This window comes from Drosophila nasuta, chromosome 3, assembly GCF_023558535.2.
Source record: "Drosophila nasuta strain 15112-1781.00 chromosome 3, ASM2355853v1, whole genome shotgun sequence".
NCBI classification, from domain to species: domain Eukaryota; kingdom Metazoa; phylum Arthropoda; class Insecta; order Diptera; family Drosophilidae; genus Drosophila; species Drosophila nasuta.
In genome coordinates this window covers 11,547,365-11,570,716 of record NC_083457.1, presented here as the reverse complement: position 1 = coordinate 11,570,716, position 23,352 = coordinate 11,547,365, and the positions used below count along the sequence as shown (strand labels likewise).

Genomic DNA, 23,352 nt, shown 5'->3' with positions numbered 1-23,352 from the left:
CCTAGCGGCCATTTGTTTTGCCTCCGAATGTAAACAATTTTACTAACAGCTGTAACAGCTGATTTTAACAGAGGACACGCTAACAGCAAAATTTTCTTTGCGCATCCAGCCCGGTAAACAACAGCGCTGTTAAAAGCTATCGATAGCACTGTTATGTTGTCGTGCGATAGACAATGCGATATTTTAGGTTTTTTTTTGATTACCTGGCCATTTTTAGTTCATTGTATTTGCTTGTGATGGCAGCGCGTATTAAACGCGAACCAGTTGGCAGTTCAGCGTATTTTTGTAGTCACTTTCCTCAGTCATTCATTCTTCATACGTTCGTTCGTCTTCGTCTCTCTCGTTTTTTGAAGTAGTAGTGATTTCTTTTTATAACAAAATCAAATATATACATAATATATATATATATATAAGCAAAAACGATTATATATCTACACACACATAATTTAATGCAACATATATATAAATACGTAAATAATTAGTAACCAATTTTTAAGTGTGTGCAAGTGCAATCGAAATTCAATGGCAATTTCGTAAAAAAGTTTCTTTTTTTACGTAAAAAAGAAGGCAGAAAAAACGGCGCGTGTGAAATTTTTCAACAACGACGTCGTAGCAGCAGCAGTCTCTTCTCTGCTGCGTCTCTTTAGCTGCAAAAGGAGAAGCTGAGCAACAACAACAACTACAACGAAAATTCCCCACACACAAAGTAGGCCAACAACAACAAGAAACAGCAAAGCAAGCAACAGCAGCAACAACAACAACAACTAGGCGTAGTGTTGTGTGTAGTGAAGTGTATTATAATAATAATGTTTCAATGTATCTGTGAAAAAAAGAAGTCTCCACAAAAAAAGTAGAAAACTTTTGTAATTGTGTCAGTCTATTTGTGTGTGTAAATGACTTAAATCAAATGTCTTTTAAACAACAAAAATTTGAATTTTGACATTCAAAAGCGCAACGTATGTGTGTGAGTGTCTGTGTCTGTATGCGTATATGTGTGTGTATTTATTGTTGTTGTGGCGCGAGACAAGTGAAATTTTCTTTGTTTCGTTTGCAAGACGCTGCTGCTTCTTCTTCGGCTGCGGGGGCGCTTAAAGTATAGAAATGAAGTTCCCTTGAAATGAAACGAAACGTTGTCGTTGCCCCCCCTGCTAGACGACAGCGGCAGCGCAGTCGACGTCCCTACATAACGGCGAAGAAGAAGCAGCAGCGTTGCTACAGTGTGTGTTTACTGACTGTATGCGTGTGTGTGTGTGTGTGAATGGCAATGAACGTTGCTTAAAACAACAACAGCAAAACAACATACTTTTTGGAATATTTGCGTCGTCGTTAATTATACTATACACACGCCTGCAGCTGATGATCATGATGATGATGATTATGTTGTTGTTGCTGGCTATTTGCCTGCTTTTTTCATATAAATACAAATATATATAAAATGCAAACTGAATTTCGTGCAAAACAAATATAAAATTGAATAAATGCAAAAGTGTGTTTAATATTAAACCCTCCTCTCTTCGTATATTCTTCTCAATAGCTGTGGTGTGTGCTATGTAAAGTGAAGCAAATGTGCAAGAAGAAGCAGCAGACGCCGCGCGGCGACGTCGACGTAGACGCTGCTGCAGCAGAGGCAGCAGGACAGGTTTATCAGGGCTAAAATTTCACATACAACAACAAAAATACTAAACAGCCTGCATTTTGCACAGTGCGTGTGCCAGTCCAGTGTCTCTGTCAATGTGTGGGTAACAACAACTATGTGCTCAGTGGTAACAACAACAAGAAATACAAACGCAGCAGCACGAGAAAGCAAAGTGAAATTTAATAAAACAACAGCAACAACCACACAACAACAACGAGAAAAGCACGCAATACCAATTCGAAACCGTTATTCAACAATTTCTTGAAATAAGTGAAAGAAGAAGGCAAATACTGGTTTCTCATACATACATACATACAAAGCATATACATATACTTATATGAATGTAGAAAGAAACAACAAAAACAACTAAAAAGTTGCTGCGCGAGAAATTTTGTACGTGTTTCATCAGCGTACATGTGTGCGTGTTTGTCGTCTATGTATTTGTGGTCTTAGCTCTGCAAACTGTGTGAGCTAAAAAAGAAAAATAAAGTAAAGTGAAAAGCAATGTTTAAAGGAATTACAACAACAGCAGCAGAAGTCGTTGGAGACCCCGGCAAAACTACAACGTGAAATAATAGTAAAAGTCTTGTGACAAATACAAAAAGAAAAAAGCTTCAAAAGAGCGCAACAAAAGGCAAATACACGTGTGTGTGGGTGTCAACGTTACACGCACACACGCGACAAAAGCAGCGCAGCAACAGCAGCGCCCCAAGCCTCAAGAGGGGCAGCAACAAAGGCAGCCACAGCGTCCGGCACAACAATTGAACATACAATTTTTTCAAGGGCTCTCTGGCCAAAGCGCACGCTGCTGCGTTTTTTTTTTATTTAAATTATTGCAGGTGAGTGTTGTTGTTCACTTTGATTTTTTTTTTATTATTATGTTTTTTTTCCTTCACTCCATGTGCTTTTATTTGGTTTTAAATTAATTTTGAACACGTTTCACTTTAAATTATGCAAACATAAAAAATGTTTTGTGCAAATCTAATGAGGGCGCGCTTTAATTAAAGCTCTTTGCCTATTGTCGACTCCAAACGCGTGCGATAGAGACAGACACAGACAGACAGTGGTAAAGAGATAGACAGAGAGAGAGAGAAAGAGAGAGAGAGCGAGAGAAACGAAATGGAATGAACGTAAGCTTGTGACTGTCAGTTTAATGTCTGTGTGATTGTGTGTGTATGTGCGTATGCTGTATATGGCCACAGGTGGCTTTATTTACCGTTATTTGAGCTTAATTTTTTTTGGGTTGCTCTTTTTCGGCTTTAAATCAGACCAAACTACACAACACATGTTGCAGCAACTTTTCAAGAACTCCCCAAAACAAAAATAAAAATGTAACTGTGAAAGTTGTCATCGTAAAAGTTTTTAAAATGATGTTAATAAGCATGGCTTGCATATTTTTGTTTAAATATCATTCGAATGCTCCTAAATATATTTAACCCGTTGAGCATGTTAACATTTATAAATATGAATCTTATCTACTTACATAATTGGATGACAAACGTTAAAATTTCAAGATTACATAAACAGCATCGTGGGAACAACATCTTTTGAAAGCTTTGCATAACTTAAACGATTCTATTAAAGAATTTTGTAGCTTGTTTCTTATGTTAGATAAGGTGAAATATTTTTTATATTATTACACGATTGATAGTTAACTTTAGTTTGAGGATTAATGGGTAAAACCCTGTATGTGGTTATGGTGATAGCTCTTTAAAAATAGTATTGTATAACTTATACTCCATTTAGAGAGTTAATTTTAGAGCATATAATGTGTTTTTAAGATTACAATATACAGAATTAACATCATTTATCAGATAAATATATTTTCATCAAGAGTAAATATTTTTGGTTATAAATTGCAAATAAGTTTATATATTTTAAATAAAATTAGATATTACATATTTTAAACATTTTTTCTGGTTCGTTGGATTTAATATAACCTAAAATGCTAAAACTGATTCATCTTATATGATTCACAATCAATAAAAATGCGCAGCATCGGCAGACAACTTTGGGCTTTGTTTCTGGTTTTCTAGTGAAGTTTCACAGTTCCTTTTGTTTCTTTTTTGTGTTTTCTTTTTCGTGTATAGCATATCAACATAAACGCCTTTACGCTTTGTTCTTTTCCAATTTCTGTGTCGATTTTAATGAGTTTGAGCTCTTAAATCATCAAAATCGAGCAGATAAATATAGTAAATCGATTTGTTTAAGTGGTTTCCAATTGCCTTTTATTTACAGTTTTACTTTGGGCTGCTCTAAGTCCTAAAAAGAGTTCAATATGTGTACTATTAGTTATCAAATTATAATCAGTGGAGTTATTGAACTAGTTTAAATAAAGTGGAGAATTACATAGCTTTATAGTCGATGGTCTGTATGAAAAGTTTACCTTTGTTAATATCCGTTATCTGTAAAAAGATAAACCCTTTTACTTTAATCAGAAGAATTAAACTAATAGAATAAAGCAACATAAAAAATTGTGGTTGGGATTTTATAGTTAAACAAGTTCTGCTCTACATGAAATATTTTAATATTGATATGTTTGTGGTTGGAAAAAAGAATTCTTTAAAGTATTCCGGTTTCTTTCTTAAAATTATTTGAATTAATAAAATATTATAAATGAAAAAACGTAAATGTTGTTTATTTTTATTTAGAATTCTTTACATAACTAAATTATTTCAATTGATTGATCTATTTAAGATTTAGGACTATTGTTTATATATTCTTGAGAGATTCTCACCAATTTCATAAAGTTAATGAAAGTAACTCTTTTGTTGTGCTCTATCAATAGATTCAACGCTATTTATTGTTTATATCTGAGCCCCAGCAACAGCTAAACATTTCATGCCTAATTAAGCAAGCATTTCACCTCAATATCTATTCATTTGCTTTCCTTTATTATTATTTTTTATTTGCTAAAGTCGGAGTCACGTTTTTAGTTTCCAATTGCTTATCACATTTGCTTTTTTCTACTTTTATTCTCGATTCATAAATTACTCAATGCCAGAGAAAAAGAGAAGGATAGACACAAAGAGAGAAAGAGAGAGAACTGTAAATAGAGAGCAAATGCCACATTAGTTGTCGTTTTTTGGTTTTTAAATATTTTTAATCTAAAATTCGAAATCAACCAACACTTTAAAGAGCTGATAACAAAAAACAATAACACAAACTGCTGACAGTGTTTGCCCAAGCTCTTCATGAGTATGTGTGTGAGCTAGTGTGTGTGTGTGATTTGTTGTTTGTTTGCTGTCCACAAAAAGTGAGAAGTGAGAACTCGGAATGGAGAATATTGTTGTAGATTTTGTTGTACAGCTGTGCGCGATTCGTTGAGGTTGATAATTAGTGAGGTCTTTTTTTTTTGTGTTGTATTTTATTTAGTTATACTTATACAAATGTATCTTTAGCTCTGTAGCCTGTATCTATAAGTGTGTATCTGTATCTTAGTTTGTATCTGTAGCTATTGTGTGCGCTTAAACGGTTTCTCTAGTTGTATTTATCTGTTGTTGTTGCTATTCTTCGCTGCTGCTGCTGCCTTGTTAAAGCGCTCACAACGTTCCGGCAACCGGTTTATTTCGAAACAAAATAGAACCGAAGAACTGTTTGCCTATATCATGAGTTGGCAACAAACTTTAACGCTCATACCACACAGATATACACACACACATACACACATGTATATATGCAGGTTAAGTTCACTTATAGTGCAACTTGGGGTTGAAATACCTGTTGAGAGACCGCATTCAACTGCCATAATGAAGGGTTGTTGTATGCTGAACTCCCGGCATGGGGTCTCTGCTATGAGTTTTTCAGGCATCAGGCAGCCAGGCAGGCACGAATTTCATTTAATTTTATAGCATTAAAGCTTCGTTTTCAATCACTTATAAGCCGATTATTTCATCTTTTGTTTGAGCTCTTCATTTCTGGTTAAATGTTGCTTATTAAGCTTTCAAACTCAATAGCGGTGGTTTATCAAATGTTTTGTTTGCTTTTAAGTAAACCTGGGTAACCTCTTGAAGGGATGTTATGGCAACAAAGACCCTTTTCATTAATTAAGAATATGTTTCTTAATGGAAATAATATGTCTCGACTGTTGATAGTTTAATAAGGAAACTTGTTTGGGAAGGTTTGAGTTTTGAGAACTTTACTTGAAATCCATTAAATTCGATACTTTGAAAATTATAAGGAAATATAGACAACTTTCCCTTAATTGTTTAGGACAACTTTTAATATTTAAATTATAAAAAGTAGGTGGAATCAAGTAAAATTTATTCTAAGAAATATTGATTAATTTTCAATTCATTTAAGTGGTGAACCCCTCATTCTAAAAACTTTATGGTATATAGATATCATCACTTGAAATCATTATTAATAGAATGACCTTTTCATTATACAAAGCAAAGTTACAGGTTAACAACATTCCCCATTGGAAATGTCTTTCTCTTATACATATATATTTTTTTTACTAAGTAATTCTGCTGCCTCATTTTAACTGTCGCTCGCAGTTCATAAAAAAGGTTTCCACACAAATAACAACAGTAATCATTTGAAATTTACTTTTTTTTTTGTGCTTTGCTACCAACACATGCACACATTTGTCTTGGCCCGTTTTAGCCTTTTTGCAACTTTTATTTACCAACGAACGTTTATTTTTAGAGTATTACCCAGACACACGTGTGTTTATGTGTATGTATTTGTGTTTATTATACACCCTTCAATTTTCAACTGTGTTGCTAGCTGACTTGACAGAAAACAACTCGGGTTTTTCAATTTGACGCAAATATATATTATTATATTCATAAACATTCTCAATGAATCATTCACGAATTAATATAAAAGGAAAAACATTTCAAATTTGTCATCGAATCTGAGCTAAAAGTTAAGTATGATAAAAGTAACAGCGATGGAGCGGAATTCGAGTTCTGACAATTACAACTCAACGTTCCAATCGCAAATGGCAATGAACTTTTGGCTAAATTAATTAAAATTATAAACGATTTTTCTGCGAAACCATAAAACACATATAGAAGCTTGACCAGAAACTTTGTTAATCTTTTGGGTATCAGCAAAAAAAAAAATAAAACAATTCTTAGCTTATGAAATTATTACAAAATATGTGAAGCTTCAATTATAAAGCTTTCCCTCTTTCTTCTTTTCGCTTGCTTTCTATGTGCTCCATTCACTTGCAATTAGATTTCTTGTGCTTCCACTTGACATGATATCGGGTTTCCAATCTAATACAAGCAATTTGTCTGGTTACGCCTACAAAATATTATAATTCTCGTCTCTGGTCATTATCCGTTCCACAAGAACAAATTCTCATCAGGTCATTTAGTTTTTCTTCATTTCAATAGAATGTGCAGCAACAATTTCATAATTTTCCATGATTAGCCGACGTCGTATGTATAAAGCAGAACGGAAAAAATGAGCACGGTAATAATACAGAGCACAAAATACGGGAAATATGTACAAACATTAATGTGGAAAATTGGAGTAGTGAATGCTAAATGCAAATGGAATTTGTGTCACATGCGTTTTGTTGCTGTTAGTAATGTTGGTCTTCAATTATTATACAAATACCATGTAAATATAATAGCATTCTGTTTTATTAAGCAAGTGTGAAATATCAGGCGAGACAAAGCGAAAAAATGTTTTGATTTCAAACAGGTATTACTCAACATTTCATGGTTAATAATTTAATGGGTTCCGTTATAGAAATGGGCCAACGAACAGTGAAGCTAATTCAAATCAGTTTTAACAGGTAGTTTAAATGATTTCTTAAAATTCTTTTTTTGCGCGTTGATTAATGTCTTCCTTATTACAACATTAAAAGTTTATTACTTCTTTCATAATTGATACTTTTATTGCTTAATACTTGGCAATAGTTACTTTATTGTTTAGGCTTTCCTTATTGAATCAGGCATGTCTATAAAGTTAAACGCCTAGATATTTCATTTCTTTTTTATCGTTTATAATGGATAGTATTAGAGAACAGTTAAAATTCTATTCAACTATCAGTGTATTCTTTGTATATTTTTAGATGCTCTCTAAATTTAAACTTTCACTTCATATATCTTGTTCCCATTTCTCGCTATCTTTATATCTGCTCTTTGAACTTAAAACACGATTCTGTTATAATCAGATTTCATTTGATTTATAACAAAAGAAGAGCAAACCGTTCTCTTACTTTCTCTTCTATTGTTGAAAATGTTTCTTCCTCTTCTTCAATTACACTACCTTCACTTTATCTGGCCAATCCATCTAAACGTTATCTTTGTATAAGCTAGTCTTTAAGACGGATATCGCAGTTTGTGTTGTTATTTTTATTTATTGATTAGTTTCGCAATACAGTTTGGCCATCTTTTGTTGTCATATCTCGTGTTTTGCGCATTCCGCTTTAGCTTTCGTTTCTTTCGCTTGTCATCCTTTTTCTACACAATTTCACAACTCATAATTTGAGCAATTAAATCATTTTATGACAAATTACTTCAAAGCAAAATGCCAGAAAAGTTTGCATGAGGCGGCAATGAAAAACCAACAGCAACAGCAACTACAATAAATGCTAATAAATTGAAATAAAATTAACAACAACACACAACGACAAATTCGTTGATCTCTCCTCTCGTCTCGCTCTCCCTCTTACTCTGTCTGACTGTTTTTCTCATTCTTGCATATTGAACGAAATCAAAACGTGTGTGCACGTTACGTCGCGTCGCTGCCGCTGTCGCAGTCGTGCGCAAGTGCTGAGCTTTTGGGTCGGAGAGGGGGGCGTCACAACAACACAGTCGTTGACATTGTTATCTTAAATTGCCTCGTTCTGCTTGCTGTTGTTGTTTTTGTTGCTGCTGCTGAAGCTATTTGATTTTGTCATCATCTTTACACGCTTAACACAAACAGCAAAGACGTATGAAGGAATGCCACAGACTTGATACTCTTTCCAATTTGATCGAGATAAAGCTAAATTATGAACACTTGTTTTGCATTGCTTATATGTTTATATAGTTCAGATTTCGATATTTGATAAATTTATATGTTTAATTTTTGTATCTGAATACTAAATTTATATTCAGCAAAAGTTAAATAAGCTTGCTATACTATACCTTCCATCGATCTGACAAAATTACGCAACTTTTAAACATGAAAGGGTATGCAAAGCACTGAAGTGCTAAGAAGTTAATAAGACAAACAAAAAAGTGCGAGAAGGAGAGATAAAGAGCAAAGAACATTACCAGTCCACATCTGTACAAAGTATGCTTGCAGCTCTTGCCCTCTCACTGTCTCTCTCTTGCTCGTTCGTTCGTCAACTTTGTGTATTACAACATTTTGCGCGCCTCAACGACGGCGACATAAATTCTACAGCTACTACTGCGACATCAACGGACGGCAGAGGCTCTGTCGACGTCGACCGCGACCGCGACTGCGCTAACGTTTCGTTTTGTTCCGTTCATGTGCCGTTGGCCCCCAAAGGCGAATAAGCAAAAAACAGAACACAAAACATAAAAAGAAAAACAAATGTAGCTTCGGCTGGCGATCGTTAGTCTCCTCCTTCTCGTCGTCATTGACTTGGTTTCGGCTCGGATCGTTTCGCCCCGATTTCGTTGTCGTTTTCGTCGTCGTGTTCGGCATTACAAAAATTCGCTGTTTGCCTTTGTTATTGTTGTTGTTGTGGTTTGCTCTTATTCATGTTGTTGTGGGCTTTTAAGAAACTTTTTTGTCAAACAATTTGCACGCATTTTCTTTTGGAGGTCTATTTATAAATGAAATATGTTTACACATGTGTATGCCAATACACGAATGCTACGAATACATTATGTATGTAAATTGTAAATTTCCATTGAGATTGCATAAATATCGCTTAGTCATTGAGAACTACGTAACTACTTAACTGTCATCGCCCAAAGCACAATCAATAAATATCTTAGTTACAATACAAATGCTCATTCGTCTTAATAATCAATCAATTTCTTAAATGAAGTTATCTCTCTCAAGTGGCACTAATCACTAATTAGATAGTGACTATCCTTGGGAGCTTCTTTTTCTTATCTATTGTAAGCAAATGTGGTTATCAATTGTTGTCATACATAAGTAGTCTATTACTCACATACTTGTGCAATGTTCTAGTTTAAATTCCAAAGTACGTACTACATTTGGCTCTCATGATAATCTGATAAGGTTGTTGCCAACTTATTGTTAGCTTTCACTTTTTTAACATTCGTTATAAGAAAATTTTCAAATTTCACGAATCTATTGCAGTAATTTCTTCCTTTATAAAAACAGTCGCATGTTTATTTTAAATTCATTTCAGTTGATTCCAGCATTTGTGAGTTCACTTTTGAACAAAGAAAATACTTTTTTGTTAGTCTCTTTCTTTTTCTTTCAACCATCGATTTATTAAATGAATTATAGTCTTCAGCTGTTTCCTGGTTGTGAATAACAAGTTTAACAACATTAGCATGAAAAAAATATTCTTAAATTCATATTGTTCTCGAGCATTTGCGTTAAAATTTGCGGAGATAATAGATCATAAAGTTGATTAATTTATATTTCAAATTTTTGCTGGGATTTGTGGAGTCTAATTTGTTGATAATTAATGTCAGTAAAGTTTTGGGTTTATTGTGTGCCTATGAAGTACATAAATATTTTAAATGATTCAAAGAATTTCTCTTCCATTAATTATATTCCAAGAAAGAAACAATGCTGCACCCTTATTGTTATTTTAAGTTATTCAATAGAAAGTCATGAGTCATTGAATGTTCCATTAAGGTTGTTATTTGCAAGAGTTAATAATTTAACCTCAAGGTTATTCATATCATAGTTATTTATATATACATTTATAAAAAGGTTTTTTATTATCCATTTTTCAACAGTTTAAACTTTGTTTATTTCAAGAATAATAGTTTCGTTAAGAAATTCAATTCTCATATTCCAAGATTGCTCATATAGTCAAGGACGATATGAAAAAGATTAGTTTGCTTTGCTCTTATCACAACCATATTTCTTGAGTCAGTTATGATATGTTATCTCAGTTTATAGAGCGAAGATCTGAAAAGTTGGATTCATATTAGACAAAGTGAAGTGTCATGCATAGAATTAATCGATAAAGAGTCTGTAAAAAGCGTTTCGTCATCATTATCGCTTATCGTGGGAATTGCTTTTTTATTTATGTACGTTTTGTCAAGGTCATTGCAGTTTCATTAAATGCGAAATTTCACTTTTATACGCGTAATTGAATTTGAATTTGATTTTATGCATTTACAATTCGTTTTCGCAACTGCATTAAACATGTGCATTCATTCCAAATGGCCTTCGCCTTTTTTCCAGTTGGAATGCCAGCTGGAGTTTATAAAAGCGACAGACAGAGAGAAAGAGAGATAGAGAGAAAAAGAAAACAAAACAAGAAATGGCAGAAACAACAAACAAACAAACTGGCAAATTGATAGTTGGCAGTGATTGGCGCTTGTTAAAAATTTTATATATTTTTATTATAGCATTTATTTAGCATTTTGATTTCGCAGTTATTGTTGTTGTGTTGCTGCCGCTTTTGTTTTATAATTTCACATTTCGCAAAAGTTCGTTGTGCTCTTACGTCGTTGCTTTGTATTGTGTGTGTTGTGCGGCTTCGTTTCGTATCGTTTCGTTCCGTTTCATTTCATTTCGTTTCGTTTGCATTTCGCGACTCGTCGCGCCGCCTCTTTCACACATTCCCCTCGCATGGGGCATGTCTAAGTATATGAGAATGTGTGTGTGTGTGTGTGTGCGTAGTGTATGTTTGTGCATACTTTTATATCATTTGCAATAACAAATAAAAATGCGTCACAATTTATTTGCACTTTTTCACTAGCAGCACACACTCACACACACACGTGTGCACATAAATACATTTAGCCTTGACCTCTACAATCTACGGCCCAGCACAGCCATCGCCGTGCTCTGCTTCTTCTTCATCTCTGACTGCGCTGCGCTTTGAATTTTGTTTTTGGGGCCAACGAATTTTGTGCTTCTTCTTCATCACCTTCATTTACTTATTTCTCTTTGATTATAAATTAAATATTTGCTTGTTGCTCGCACTAAAACTCAATTGAAATGTCTGCGAACATCAAAATGGCTAGCACGGTCATTAATAAACGTATTTAACAAGTTTTATATCTTTTAACTGAATGAATAGAGGAAGACATGGTCAAATAAGGAATTATTGTTTAGCCAGCTAACGGCATTACGCAAATAAAATGCTACAAATTTGCATAGATTTATTTTTAGATAAACTCCAACAATAATATTGACAAAAACCTGTTGTTTGTATTTAAATGACGAAATCAATAATGCATTTAATGCGATATTCGAAATTTGAATAATTCAGAATGTGCTAAGAAAGTTTTATCGTTTGGTTTTCAGGTTAATAAAGGAATTGTTTTTCCAAAGAATACAATTGATTAATATGCATATACATATTAAATGCAATGGAGCAGAATCAATCAATGGATTCATGCTATAGAAAAGAGTATAAATACACAATAAATATTAATAATACATAAAAAGAAGATAAGAGATAACAAAATTCATATGACATAACAGTTGAAGTGCTTGAATAAATAAACATATTAACTACATAAATGAAATAAATATTAGCTAAATGATTATCTTTATTTCCCATCTACTCAAACCAATATAAAGTACGGCATATAAATGAATAGTTAATTGTTTTTAAATATAAAATAAACCATTATAAAGATTCTTATCGTACTTAACTATAAAGGAAAATAGATTTTCTTTAGTTGCTCTTTGGGTTTTAAGAGTCAAAGAATTTGTAAATAAATTGTACAGAAATGCATGAATATATACTACAGACAGTTAATAAATGTTTTAAGTACTCTTTATATACATGTTTTCTATACATGTGTTTATTGAAGAAATTCTCAGAATCTCTTAGAATGCGTTGGCGAATTCCTCTATGAAATAATAAACATGATTCGATTGTCAAAATTGTATCTTTCAAAATTCCCCTGAAGATTTCAAAATAGTTTTTCTAGTTTTCTAAGAAAACTTACTACAATTGAAATAAGTTAGATGCACGAAGCTAAGCAACCGATTTTATAAAATTCTATTTAATAATAAATCAAATAATTATAAATACTTTTTTGCTAAAGAGTAATTACATCCATTATTCTCCTTAATAACAATAAACAAGCAATTGAAGTGCGTTTAATTTAATAAGCATTGAAAAACCTTCAAAATATTTTTATGCTTTGTGGCTTTTTATTTATTAATATTGATAGATTGCAACAATAAATGAGAACGTCAAGCTTTCAACTGGCAGATATAAACAAATGGCAATTAACCATGTCGAACACGCCCACACAAAACCAACCAACAACAACAACAACAAATGAAAATGTTAAAAATAGTTGGCATAAATTATATGACAAATAACAGCAGCAAAAGGGGCAAAATTTCATATGTATAACAAATCATCAAAAAGTTTATAAACAAAATGGCAATGTGAAAAAAAAATTTCAACAGAAATATTTTCAAGTTTTTGTTTTTCGTTTTTCTCTATTTATTTTTGTTTATATTGCGAAATGATTGCGAGGTCGTGAGGGTGTGTGTGTGTGTGTGTGTGTGTTTAGAGTGTGATTATCTATGTACGAATGTTTGTATCTGTGTGTGCTATGAAAATATTTGTATCTGTGTGTTTGTATATTCTATTCAAGTTTTGTTTACATTTTTGATAGTTTTATCAGCAACACGTGAGTTGCTCATTGTATAGGGAACTGCTCCCATTTTTTTTTTGTATATTTATTTATTTTTGTATTGTTCTTCCACCTGAAATTCGAAATGCCCTAGAACTAAAATGGATCGTATTTGTGCTTATCTCTTAGCCTTCTGCATACACATTTGTAATCCCAAACCCAAGTCAACTCAAGGCACTTGCGACAGCTTATCCCTTATCAAAGAACATGAAACATTTTTACATTTTGAAAAAATAAAACTATATTCGAAATTTTCTGCTGGTTTAAATAGAAAACTATTTGAATCATAATTATGCAAATGTTTAAACTTTTTATAGGGGTTCCTCGTGCATATGTACATAAGTACTTATATATATGTAGATGGGTACATCTTTCGTCGGGTTATATAAATTACTTAAAATACATCATGAGTCATGTCTTTTTTTCGGGGTAATGTTCTACAAAAAGCCATTGAACTGAACGAGAGCAATTTAGAGACTTTTTCCATCACGTTTCTTTGTTAAATTCATTTCATCAAATTGTGTTTTATTAAATTCGCGATAAGATATAAAGTTATCGAACAATATACTCTAGAGCTTAACGGTTTTATTCGCTATTAGGAATTAGCTATTCAAGTCTGGAATCAATTAAATGCGATTATATAATGTGCTAATATTTGCTAATTATAGTCTTACTTTAGCTTGCAGTCGGAAAACTTGTTTTATGCTTAATAAATGTGTGATTATAGCACAAATATGCCTGCAGCTATTTGGTATTTTAGATGTGCATTTGGATTTATTGAGGTTAGCTTTAATTTTAAGGTTAAAACCGTTTTGATTGTTAAGCGGTCTTATGGGGGAAATAAATACTAAAGCTGTTGATTAAAAGTGTAAATGTGTAGTATACGAAATTTGTAGAATTATAGATTACGTATATCATTATTACCATTTTATCAGTAAGTTTTGAGGTTAAAGTTAGTTTTCAAAGACTAATGAAGTAGTAATTTATATGTTTATAGCTTAAGATGGTTTTTGTGTTTAGATCAAAGATTTCTAAATTTATCTATTTGGGAATCTAAAAACCTCAAATTTATTTAATTATTAACATCCAATTCTAGTTATAGTTTTCTTATCGCAAAGTTATTTTAATGATTCACTATTTATTTGTGAATCTAATAATTTTATTATTTTCTGCCTTTCTCAACAAAGTCTAGACTTTAGTTTACTTTCCTTTTTTTTTTTTGAATAGTTTGCTTATCACTTAGTTCATTTACAATTATATTTATCACCCACCGTTATCTCGGGTTTACTTGAAAGGGTAAACACATATATGAGTTAAATAAAGATTAACTCAGCAATGTGCTTTGCACATATTTCTTGGATTATTTAATTTAATTTATTAAAAATAGACCAAAAACTTTTAGTCCTAAAGTTAGCTCTAGTTTACTCTTTTAATACATTACTTAGTTTACTCAACGTTCTCTTTCATTTTTTTGCAGGCAACATGGAACCAAACAGACATCACGAATATCAGACGCATCATCATCCACAATCCCACCACCAGCTGCAGCCACCGCATCTGCAACAGCATCCCCATGGACACGGCCATGGCCATGGACATAACCATGGGCATCCGCATCCACAGCATGCCGTACATCATCACCTGCAACATCACCACCAGCAACCACCACCGCCAACAGCCACAGCAACCACAACGGTTGCACCACCGCCACAACAGGCAACAACGAGTGGACCATCACCACATCAACACCACCTGCCCATGTCTATGCCACTGCACCACCAGCAACAACAGTCGCAGCAGCAGCCTCAACATCTGCAGCACCACCCACACCACCATCAGCAACAGCAAGCGCCACCACCACCACCGCCACAGCAATCGAGTTACCAACAATCGCATGCGGCGTATGTACGCGGTGGTGCAGCGGCAGCATCTGTAATGCCACCGACAGGTGCTGCAGCGAGTGGTGCAAGTGGTGCAGCTGGTGGCGATCCGCATATGCAGTACTACACCTCCAACAGGGAACTGATTGTGGCCAAAAAGTCGAATGAACCACAGTTGCCACATGCCAGCTGGCAGCAGTACAAGGCGCCACCGACGGGTGCAACATCCACAACTTCCACGACGTCCACCTTGGTGCAGCGACAACCACCACAACAACCACCGCCACAGCCGCAGCACTACAACAGCAACAGCTATTGGCAGACGCCGCCAGAGGAGCAGCACATGGCACGCTATGGCTACAGCAAGGTGGCGCCACCTAGAACGACAGCGATAAGCTCTAGCAGCAGTGTGGGAGGAACAGAGAGTCTAGGAAGTATCAGGGGAAGTCTAGGGGAACCTGGACGACCAGCTGGAGGTCTAGGAGAAACTGGGGGAATGCGAGGAGCTGCTGGTCTAGGAGGAAGAGTCGCAGGGGGAACAGGAGCACCTTCGGGACTAGCGCGACCTGGTGGTCTGGGAACAACTGCGTTAGCTAATCATCGGTACTACGAGGATAATCTAAAGTATGCTCCCAGTGGCAAGTTGCACTCGAGTGCCACAGCAACACGCTATGAGCTGCTGGATCATGTGGTGAATCCCAGCAATGCGTTGCTGGGCACCGCAAGCGAGCAACAACCAAGTCCCAACTATGCACGCAAATGTCCGCAGCACTACGAACCGCCGACCGAGCAGCGTGGCGCCGCAGCCACATTGGGATCAGCGCCAGGCTTGCCAGGGCAAGCAGCTCCTCCACAAGGCGCAGCACCGGGGGCTGCACAACAGCATCAGAGTCTGTATATGCCGATGCCGCAGTTTAGCACGGAGAACTTTCAGAGTACCGTGCACAGTGCCATCGAGAAGTATGTGCGTGAATCCGCGCCAGCTCCCAGCCTAGACTATAGACGCAGTACAGCGAGTGGCGGCTACGGCAGCAGACCAACGAGCGGCAGCAGTCAATCGGTTAGTCAGTCCGGCAGCTACTACAGCAGCAGTAAACCCCTCGCCAGCTATGGCAAACTGGAGCCCGAATCGAGTTCCGGACTGACGCGTGCCTCGCTCTATCACAATCCCTACAATCCGCCCGCAGTTGTAGAGCCCGATCAGTTGCCCACAGCGGCGGCTAGCTCACGAGATGCTTCACCCGCAGCGCCACACGGTTATCCCACCAAGTATGGCAAGCTCTTGCAGCAGCATAGCAGCCAACCCCGGTCCAGTTCCAACTCGAATGCTAGCGCCAGTTCGAGTTCCAGCGCCAATCCTGCTTCCTATGTGCAATACTATCATCATGGCACGCCCTCGCCTGCGGCAGCGCAAGTGGCGTCGCCCACGCCTCCACAGCAGCTCTACAATCACACTCCTCCTCCATCAGGAGGAGTAGGACCTGGACAAGGTAGTGCAGGCGGTCTAAGCAGTGCAGGAGGAGGTCCAGGACTTGCCAGTAGTGTAAGCAATGCACCGGGTGGTTTAGCCAGTCACTCCACACTGCAGGTTTATCCTCATGGTCCGGACATTTGCTGTCAGCCCAAGATGACGCCCCTGCCTCCCAAGAAGAGCAACGCACCCAGCGTCAAGCCCAACTACAAAGCGCTTATCGATGACATGCTCAAACAGAACATCAGCGAAAAGGAGCGTAATCTCAAGATAATCGAAAAGACGCTCGGATCACGACAAGTTCCCGCTGCAGCTCCCGCTCCTGTGCTTGTGCCACCTCCCACAGTTCCTCAACCTATACTGGCTCCTGTGATACAGCAAGCGCCGCTCGCGCACTCTCCACTCGATCTGTCCATGCGCACGGTGAAACAGACTGCCGACTCCACGGAGTACAAGTACAAACCCAAGGCGGCGCCTAGCCCAGGAACGGGTTTGGGACTTCCCCGCTTTGACATTACGCCGAACTTTGCCAGGAGCAGCGGTGGAAGTAGTAGTGGCGGCAGCGGGACAAGTTCAGCTGCTGCTACAGCTGTGATACGTCAAGCGCCCGCTGCAAATGCTTCAATTCTAACCTCCGCCTCGGCAGCCTCCACGGAGTCTCCGCTGCTCATCAAGGCAGCGCAGCAACTGCGTCCAAGTGTATTGGAAACAAATCCCTTTGCCAAGCGACCGCAACTCCCGCCCGAGACAAGTATCAGAGCGCTGCCCAAACCGCCCACGGCAACAGCGACGACCACAGCCAGCGTGAGCAGCAGCAGCCCCAATCCAACTCCAATCCCCTCGAGCAGCAGCATCGCAGTCCCCTCGAGTAGCAACTTGCACAACAGCAGCAATCCCAACTATCTCGGACGCAAGCGTCATCTTCAAGAATACAACCAGCAGGCAGCCGCAGCGCTAGCGAAGCAGTCCCGACTGGATGCAATTCCTGCACCGCCTATGGCCGCTAGTGTGCCTGTGATAGCCATCAATGAACAGGCGCTGGCGAAGCAACGACTCGAGAACAGCGGTAGCAGCATCATTGTGTGTCCGCAACCCAAGCAAGAAACGCAACCGTTGGTGCCCAAGATGGAGCCTAGAATACGCACGAAAGCGGAGCTCAAGGGATTCACGTTTACCCCGCCTGTGCTAGCACCTGCAAGCTCCACGACCAGTTCGATAGGAGAAGTCAACGTTGCCAGCACTTCCAACTCAACTGCCACGCCCACTACGACTCCCTCGCCCGCCCAGCTGACCAATCACATACAGATCAAGCTGGAGCCGGCGCCCACGCCGGAACAGATCTTCACACAGCTCCCGGAGGAGTCTCCGTCTTCCTCGGGCTTCAACAGCCACAGTCTGCTTGGCGATTGGGGCAGCACCTGCAACAATTTGGTTGAGCAACTGCTCAACAAGGTACTACCAACCAAGCCGATGACTCCCACAACCACACCTATCAAGCTAGAATTAAGCGAAGATGATTTACCCGTGGCGCGAATACTGAAACGTCAGCCGACGTTGCCCGATGTGGAGTCTGCAGCGACAACGACGACGCAACTGACCAGCAATACAACAACGAATGGCACCCAGAAGAAGCTAAGCAAGACGGAGCGGGAGAAAAAGCGATTGGTACAAGAGCAAAGAATTGCGGCGAGGTTGGCGCCAGCAGCGGGGCAAAGCAGTAGCTCCGAGAGCGATACTACGGAACTGCATAAGCGCAAGACAGAGCGTCAGAAAAAGCCGCTGATGATGCGGAAGAGCAAAAACCGCAGGGCCGAGGAGAAAGAGAAAGAGCAGGTAAAGGGGAAACAGGAACAAAGTCAGGGAAAGCGTCAAGAGGAAAGCAGCGATGAGGAGCAGGAGCAGGCGGAGAATGACGACAACAGCTCAAGTGAAGCAAAGAAGGGCAAGAGAACGCTAAAGAATAAATTGCAATACGCAGGAGGCAAAAACAAGACCAAGGGACAGCAGAAGCAGCGCGATAAAGAGAAGGAAAGGGAAAAGGAGAAGACAAACGATAAGAAAGAACAGCAGGAAGATGAAGATCAGGATGAGAGCAGCACTAGCAGCAGCAACGAAGAGGAGCAACAAAAAGAACAAGCAGCAGAAGAAGACGATGATGATGAAGAGGAGGAAGAAGATGAGGAGCAGGAAAAAGAGGACGATGAAGATGAGGAAAATGAGGAGTCGGATGAGGATGAAGATGAGAACGAGGACGAGGCAGATAAGCAGCCTTCGGTAAAACGCAAACCCAAAGCCAACACTAAACCTCATCGCATTGCCCTCAATACGATGACACGCTCGAAGCGCAAGCAAGAGCTGGAACAGCAGTTGGCCAACTCCAAGGTGCTGCGCAACGACAAAATCATACGCAACTCCACTACAAAGATCAAACGTAAGTACGTCAGGAAGTTGGTGCCCGATGCCAAGAAGGAAATGATGGTCACGCGTTTGAGGAACAAGCGCATTGTCGTCAGCGCCGATCAGCTGAATGGTCGCAAACTCAAAGCGAAGGCCAAGGCCAAGACCACAACGCCTCAACAGCAACTCTTCCTCGAGGAATATCGCTACAAGTTGGCTTTGAAAATCCCTCAACGCCTCATCTCCATCAATAAGCTGAACAAGTTGCCGCAGGTGGCGGCATCGTTGCCGGATCTAGAGCGTGGACGGGATCTGCGACAGGAGCTGGCCTGCTTTAAACCAGCGCGAGGACGCAAACCGCGTGCCAAGGCCACCGCAGCTATGCTGAAGGAGCAACCAGCTCAGCCCCAACGTCTTACCACTCCACAGTCCATTATTGATGTGCTGCATCTGCGTGTCACCTCCAATGGCGCCGTCAAGTCCGGACAACCGGTGAATTGTGCTGCTAGTCTGCACACTTATAGTGAAACCTCGCAAACGTCCGCATCCAATTCGCTGTACGAACAACCGCAGGAAACTTCCACTGCTGCTACTCCCGATACGGGCAAACGGCACTTTAGTATCTTTGATACAAAGGTGTTGCAAAGCAAAACTCGCACCGAGTCCAAGCTGCAGCAACATCGCGAAATCATTCGCGAGATCTTTGTCGGCACCGAGCGTCCAGCGTCGGCGCCGCCAGAATGCGCCCAGGAGCAGGATCAATCCCCCACCTTAAGCTACACGCAATACGAGGAGTTTCTGGAGCAAATGAATCGCATTGGCGCCGCCAACAATAATAAGCTGGCGCGGCACAGAACCAACATTGAGGTAGCCACAGCCACGCCCACGACACCCGCCTCCGGCAGCTCGACCCAGTGTCCACACAAACGGAAGTATTTGCGGCGCAAGGGCAGCTCCGGTTTTGACTATATACGCAAAAAGAAGCGACCCACGCCGCATCCACCAGCCAACAGCTCCAATAATAATCAATCGAACAACCTGCAAAACGGCAACCAGGAACAGGAAGCAGCCAGCTCCTTAGCCGATGCGGATGAGCGACTGGATGACACGGACAGTACTATAGCAGGCAGCACCTCGCATCTGCCGCTTAAGGTAAAGACCGAAGTCGACATCTATCGAGAGATCCAGAAGTGGGTGCTCAACAAGGGAGTCGGTCAGAGCACGATGCATAAGGCTGCTCGTCAGGGATTGATAGATGTTGTCGTCTATTGTCTGGATCGCATGGGCATGAATCCGGATCAGAAGGATAACGCGGGATATACGCCGTTGCACGAGGCTTGCACTCAAGGCTGGCTCGAGATTGCACGCCTCCTGCTGCAGTTTGGCGCCAATCACTCAGAAGCCGCCCAGTCGGGCATCCGACCGCTGCACGGAGCCATCGAGAACGATCACGAGGAAGTGGTGCGGTTGTTGCTTTCCTACGGCGCGGATCCGTTGCTGGCAACGTATTCAGGTGAGATTATCTTTACATTTAATTAGTATTTATATTGTAAACTACCCCTGGGATGGATTGTGAATTACCCACTTACTTTTTTTTTTATAATCCTCCCATATCTGAATTGTACCTCTATTGTACAACTTTAAGTATTTATTTTCCTTTTCTTAGTCTAAACTCTTCCTTCTTTCTCCTCTTCAAACATCATAAATAGTCTTTTAAATCTACTTTTCTTTTAACTCTACTTTTTTGTAATTGATTATGGCTTTCTAAAAGTCTCTTTAATTTACACGTTCCTTTCTTCCTTGATCTTCAATCAATTCCTATTCCTATTAAATTCTACAATCACTGTATTATTAAACTCCCATTCTTTGCTCTTCAGGTCAAACGCCACTCATGTTAGCTTCAAGCAAATTGATGTGCAGCATATTGCGCTCTCACCTCAGCGATGCACAAAGTGCGTCCGCTGACATCAAACCGATGAGATTTCAGGGACCCTGGGAGATATTTGGTAAGCACTCACATCTTAATACTAATTATAGATCAATATTTAATTTGAATTCATTTATTTTGCAGATGAAAAGGAAAATGGTTTTGATATATTCGATAATGTACCGAATACAGCATGTGATATGAGCAGAGCTCTACGTAGAGAAAGGAGGAGAAGGCGAAGAAATCGCAGCCAGGGCAACAGCAACAAAAATGGTAACAGCAATGGAAGATTGTTGTTACAGGCAAAGGACGAAGTGGATAAGGAGAAGGAGAGCAAAGAGATGATTAAACAAAATGGGGAGACAAGTGCAAAGACTTTAACGACGGCAATGGCGATGACGATGGTCAAACTGGAACCAGGCACTGAGGATAGCAATAACAACAAGAATAACGGCAACAACGAACACAATAACGATAACAGTGTTGAGCGAAATGTAACTAGTGTTGTGAATGTCAAGAATGAGGTTAAACTGGAACCCCAAGACGATGACGAGATGAATGCAAATAATATCAATAATGACAATGATAATACTCTGCATTATCTGCATGCCAATCATAATGATCACGCTAATGATCTGGATCACGATCACGACGATGATGAGGATGATGATGCCGATGCAGATGTGGATAACGAACGAGAGACGTTGACGGACGAATTGAATGGTGATATTTTTGAATTTGAAGAGGCCGATGTGCCCTTGCCACCACTGTACTTGCTCAAAGATGAGGGCAGTGATAAATGGGTACTCTTAAATGATTTGTGCAATTTACTTAAAGTCAAATCGAAGGATACGCTGCTGAATAAGGTTAGTCTCTAAATACAGTTGTCAATCAGAACGATACTAAATAAGTATTTTGAGTTGAAATGATGATTGATAATATATCATAAAGATGTTGTTTTATTAATATATATTTTTAAACTTGCAGATCTGTCCAAATAGCACCACAATGGCCAGCACACAGAAGCAATTGCTGAGAGAGTTTAAGATCGATGACTTTCTGGAGCAGGCGACCTGCCTGCAATTGCTGTGCGCCGGCGAGAAGCTGAACATGTTCAGCTCCTCGAAGGTTGTGCTCATCAGATACAACGAGAGCGTCCGCAATTTGTTAGGAGTTAAAACCATTTTAATGAAATTTTAAAACGAAACGTCAAGAATATTTAGTATATATTATATAGCAAGTAACCTAGATATAGATTAGTATGAAAAAAATATATAAATATATATTTTAGCTAGTAATTTTAGTGGTCAGTTTGACGTCTTTGTCTTTGGAAGGCAAAGTCTTTTATATTAACAAACAGAAACAAAACAAAACAAAAAAGAAAACAATTAGAGCTAAGCGCAAAGTGATACAAAGGTGCTATACACACACACATACATGTAAACACTCAAAAACAAAACAAATAAATTTAATTATGTAATGGGAAAAGAGCAACGCGAATTCGGTTAAGATCTAGTTTTGATAGCCAGAGATAGCACCCACAGCTAATTGAGATATAGCTAGATATGTAGGCCTAATTGTGTAACTGTAATCTATGGTTTTAGCAAAGAAATGAAATAATAGTAATAATAATTCAAATATGTAATAATGATATTGTACTATCTCGAGTATAAGTGAAGCAACAAAGGCGTATTTATGTATTATGTATTTTTAAATGAAATTATTACACATAAACGAAACAAATTATGAAATATATATATACAATATATATGAAGCTTAGTAATTAAAATGTTTATTATAATTAATATAAATCAATTTTGCATATATATACATAGATTTGTAATTTTCGATGTAATATTATAAATATGCCTAGGCTCTAAGGTTTTGTGCAACTAAAAAAAAGATAATTGAAATTACTTTTTGGCAATTTATATATATATACAGTATATATGTATACATTAATATAAAGAATAAGCGTAACGTATTGTACATGAGAAACAGCAACAACGTTCAATGATTGTATGTAATTTATAAACAAACAGAAAAAAAAACAACCGTAACGTAATTTGTAACAAATAAAATAAACGGAAATGCAAACTATTTTCTTAACAACAATAAACGTGAACAACAGAATCAAATTTAATTAATGTTTTGAGTGTCAGCAAATCAAATAAATTTTACACTTTCTATTAACCTTTTCGTTCAATTCACTTTCGACCTGCGGCAATAATTTATGCAGTCAGCATTCAAATTTTCAACGGTCCAAAAGCTCACTGAGCTGTCGTCGCCTAGTTCCATTA

The 23,352-nt window shown here is 38.3% G+C and overlaps 1 protein-coding gene across 1 annotated transcript; it reads left to right on the top strand.

Moving 5' to 3' along the window:
* Nucleotides 1-310: 310 nt before the first annotated feature.
* Nucleotides 311-23,118, top strand: LOC132790773 (putative RNA exonuclease pqe-1). The gene is made up of 6 exons (XM_060799464.1): nucleotides 311-706; nucleotides 1,535-2,475; nucleotides 14,855-20,638; nucleotides 21,003-21,131; nucleotides 21,197-21,918; nucleotides 22,040-23,118. Exons 3-6 carry the CDS (start codon nucleotides 14,860-14,862, stop codon nucleotides 22,250-22,252), a joined length of 6,843 nt encoding a protein of 2,280 aa, XP_060655447.1. The 5' UTR covers nucleotides 311-706; nucleotides 1,535-2,475; nucleotides 14,855-14,859; the 3' UTR covers nucleotides 22,253-23,118.
* Nucleotides 23,119-23,352: the final 234 nt, after the last annotated feature.

Coding starts and splice junctions, on each gene's coding strand:
- LOC132790773 (XM_060799464.1), top strand. CDS start 14,860: ATGGAACCAAACAGACATCACGAATATCAGACGCATCATCATCCACAA. Junction 20,639..21,002: donor GTTGCTGGCAACGTATTCAG/GTGAGATTATCT, acceptor TTTGCTCTTCAG/GTCAAACGCCACTCATGTTA. Junction 21,919..22,039: donor AGGATACGCTGCTGAATAAG/GTTAGTCTCTAA, acceptor TTAAACTTGCAG/ATCTGTCCAAATAGCACCAC.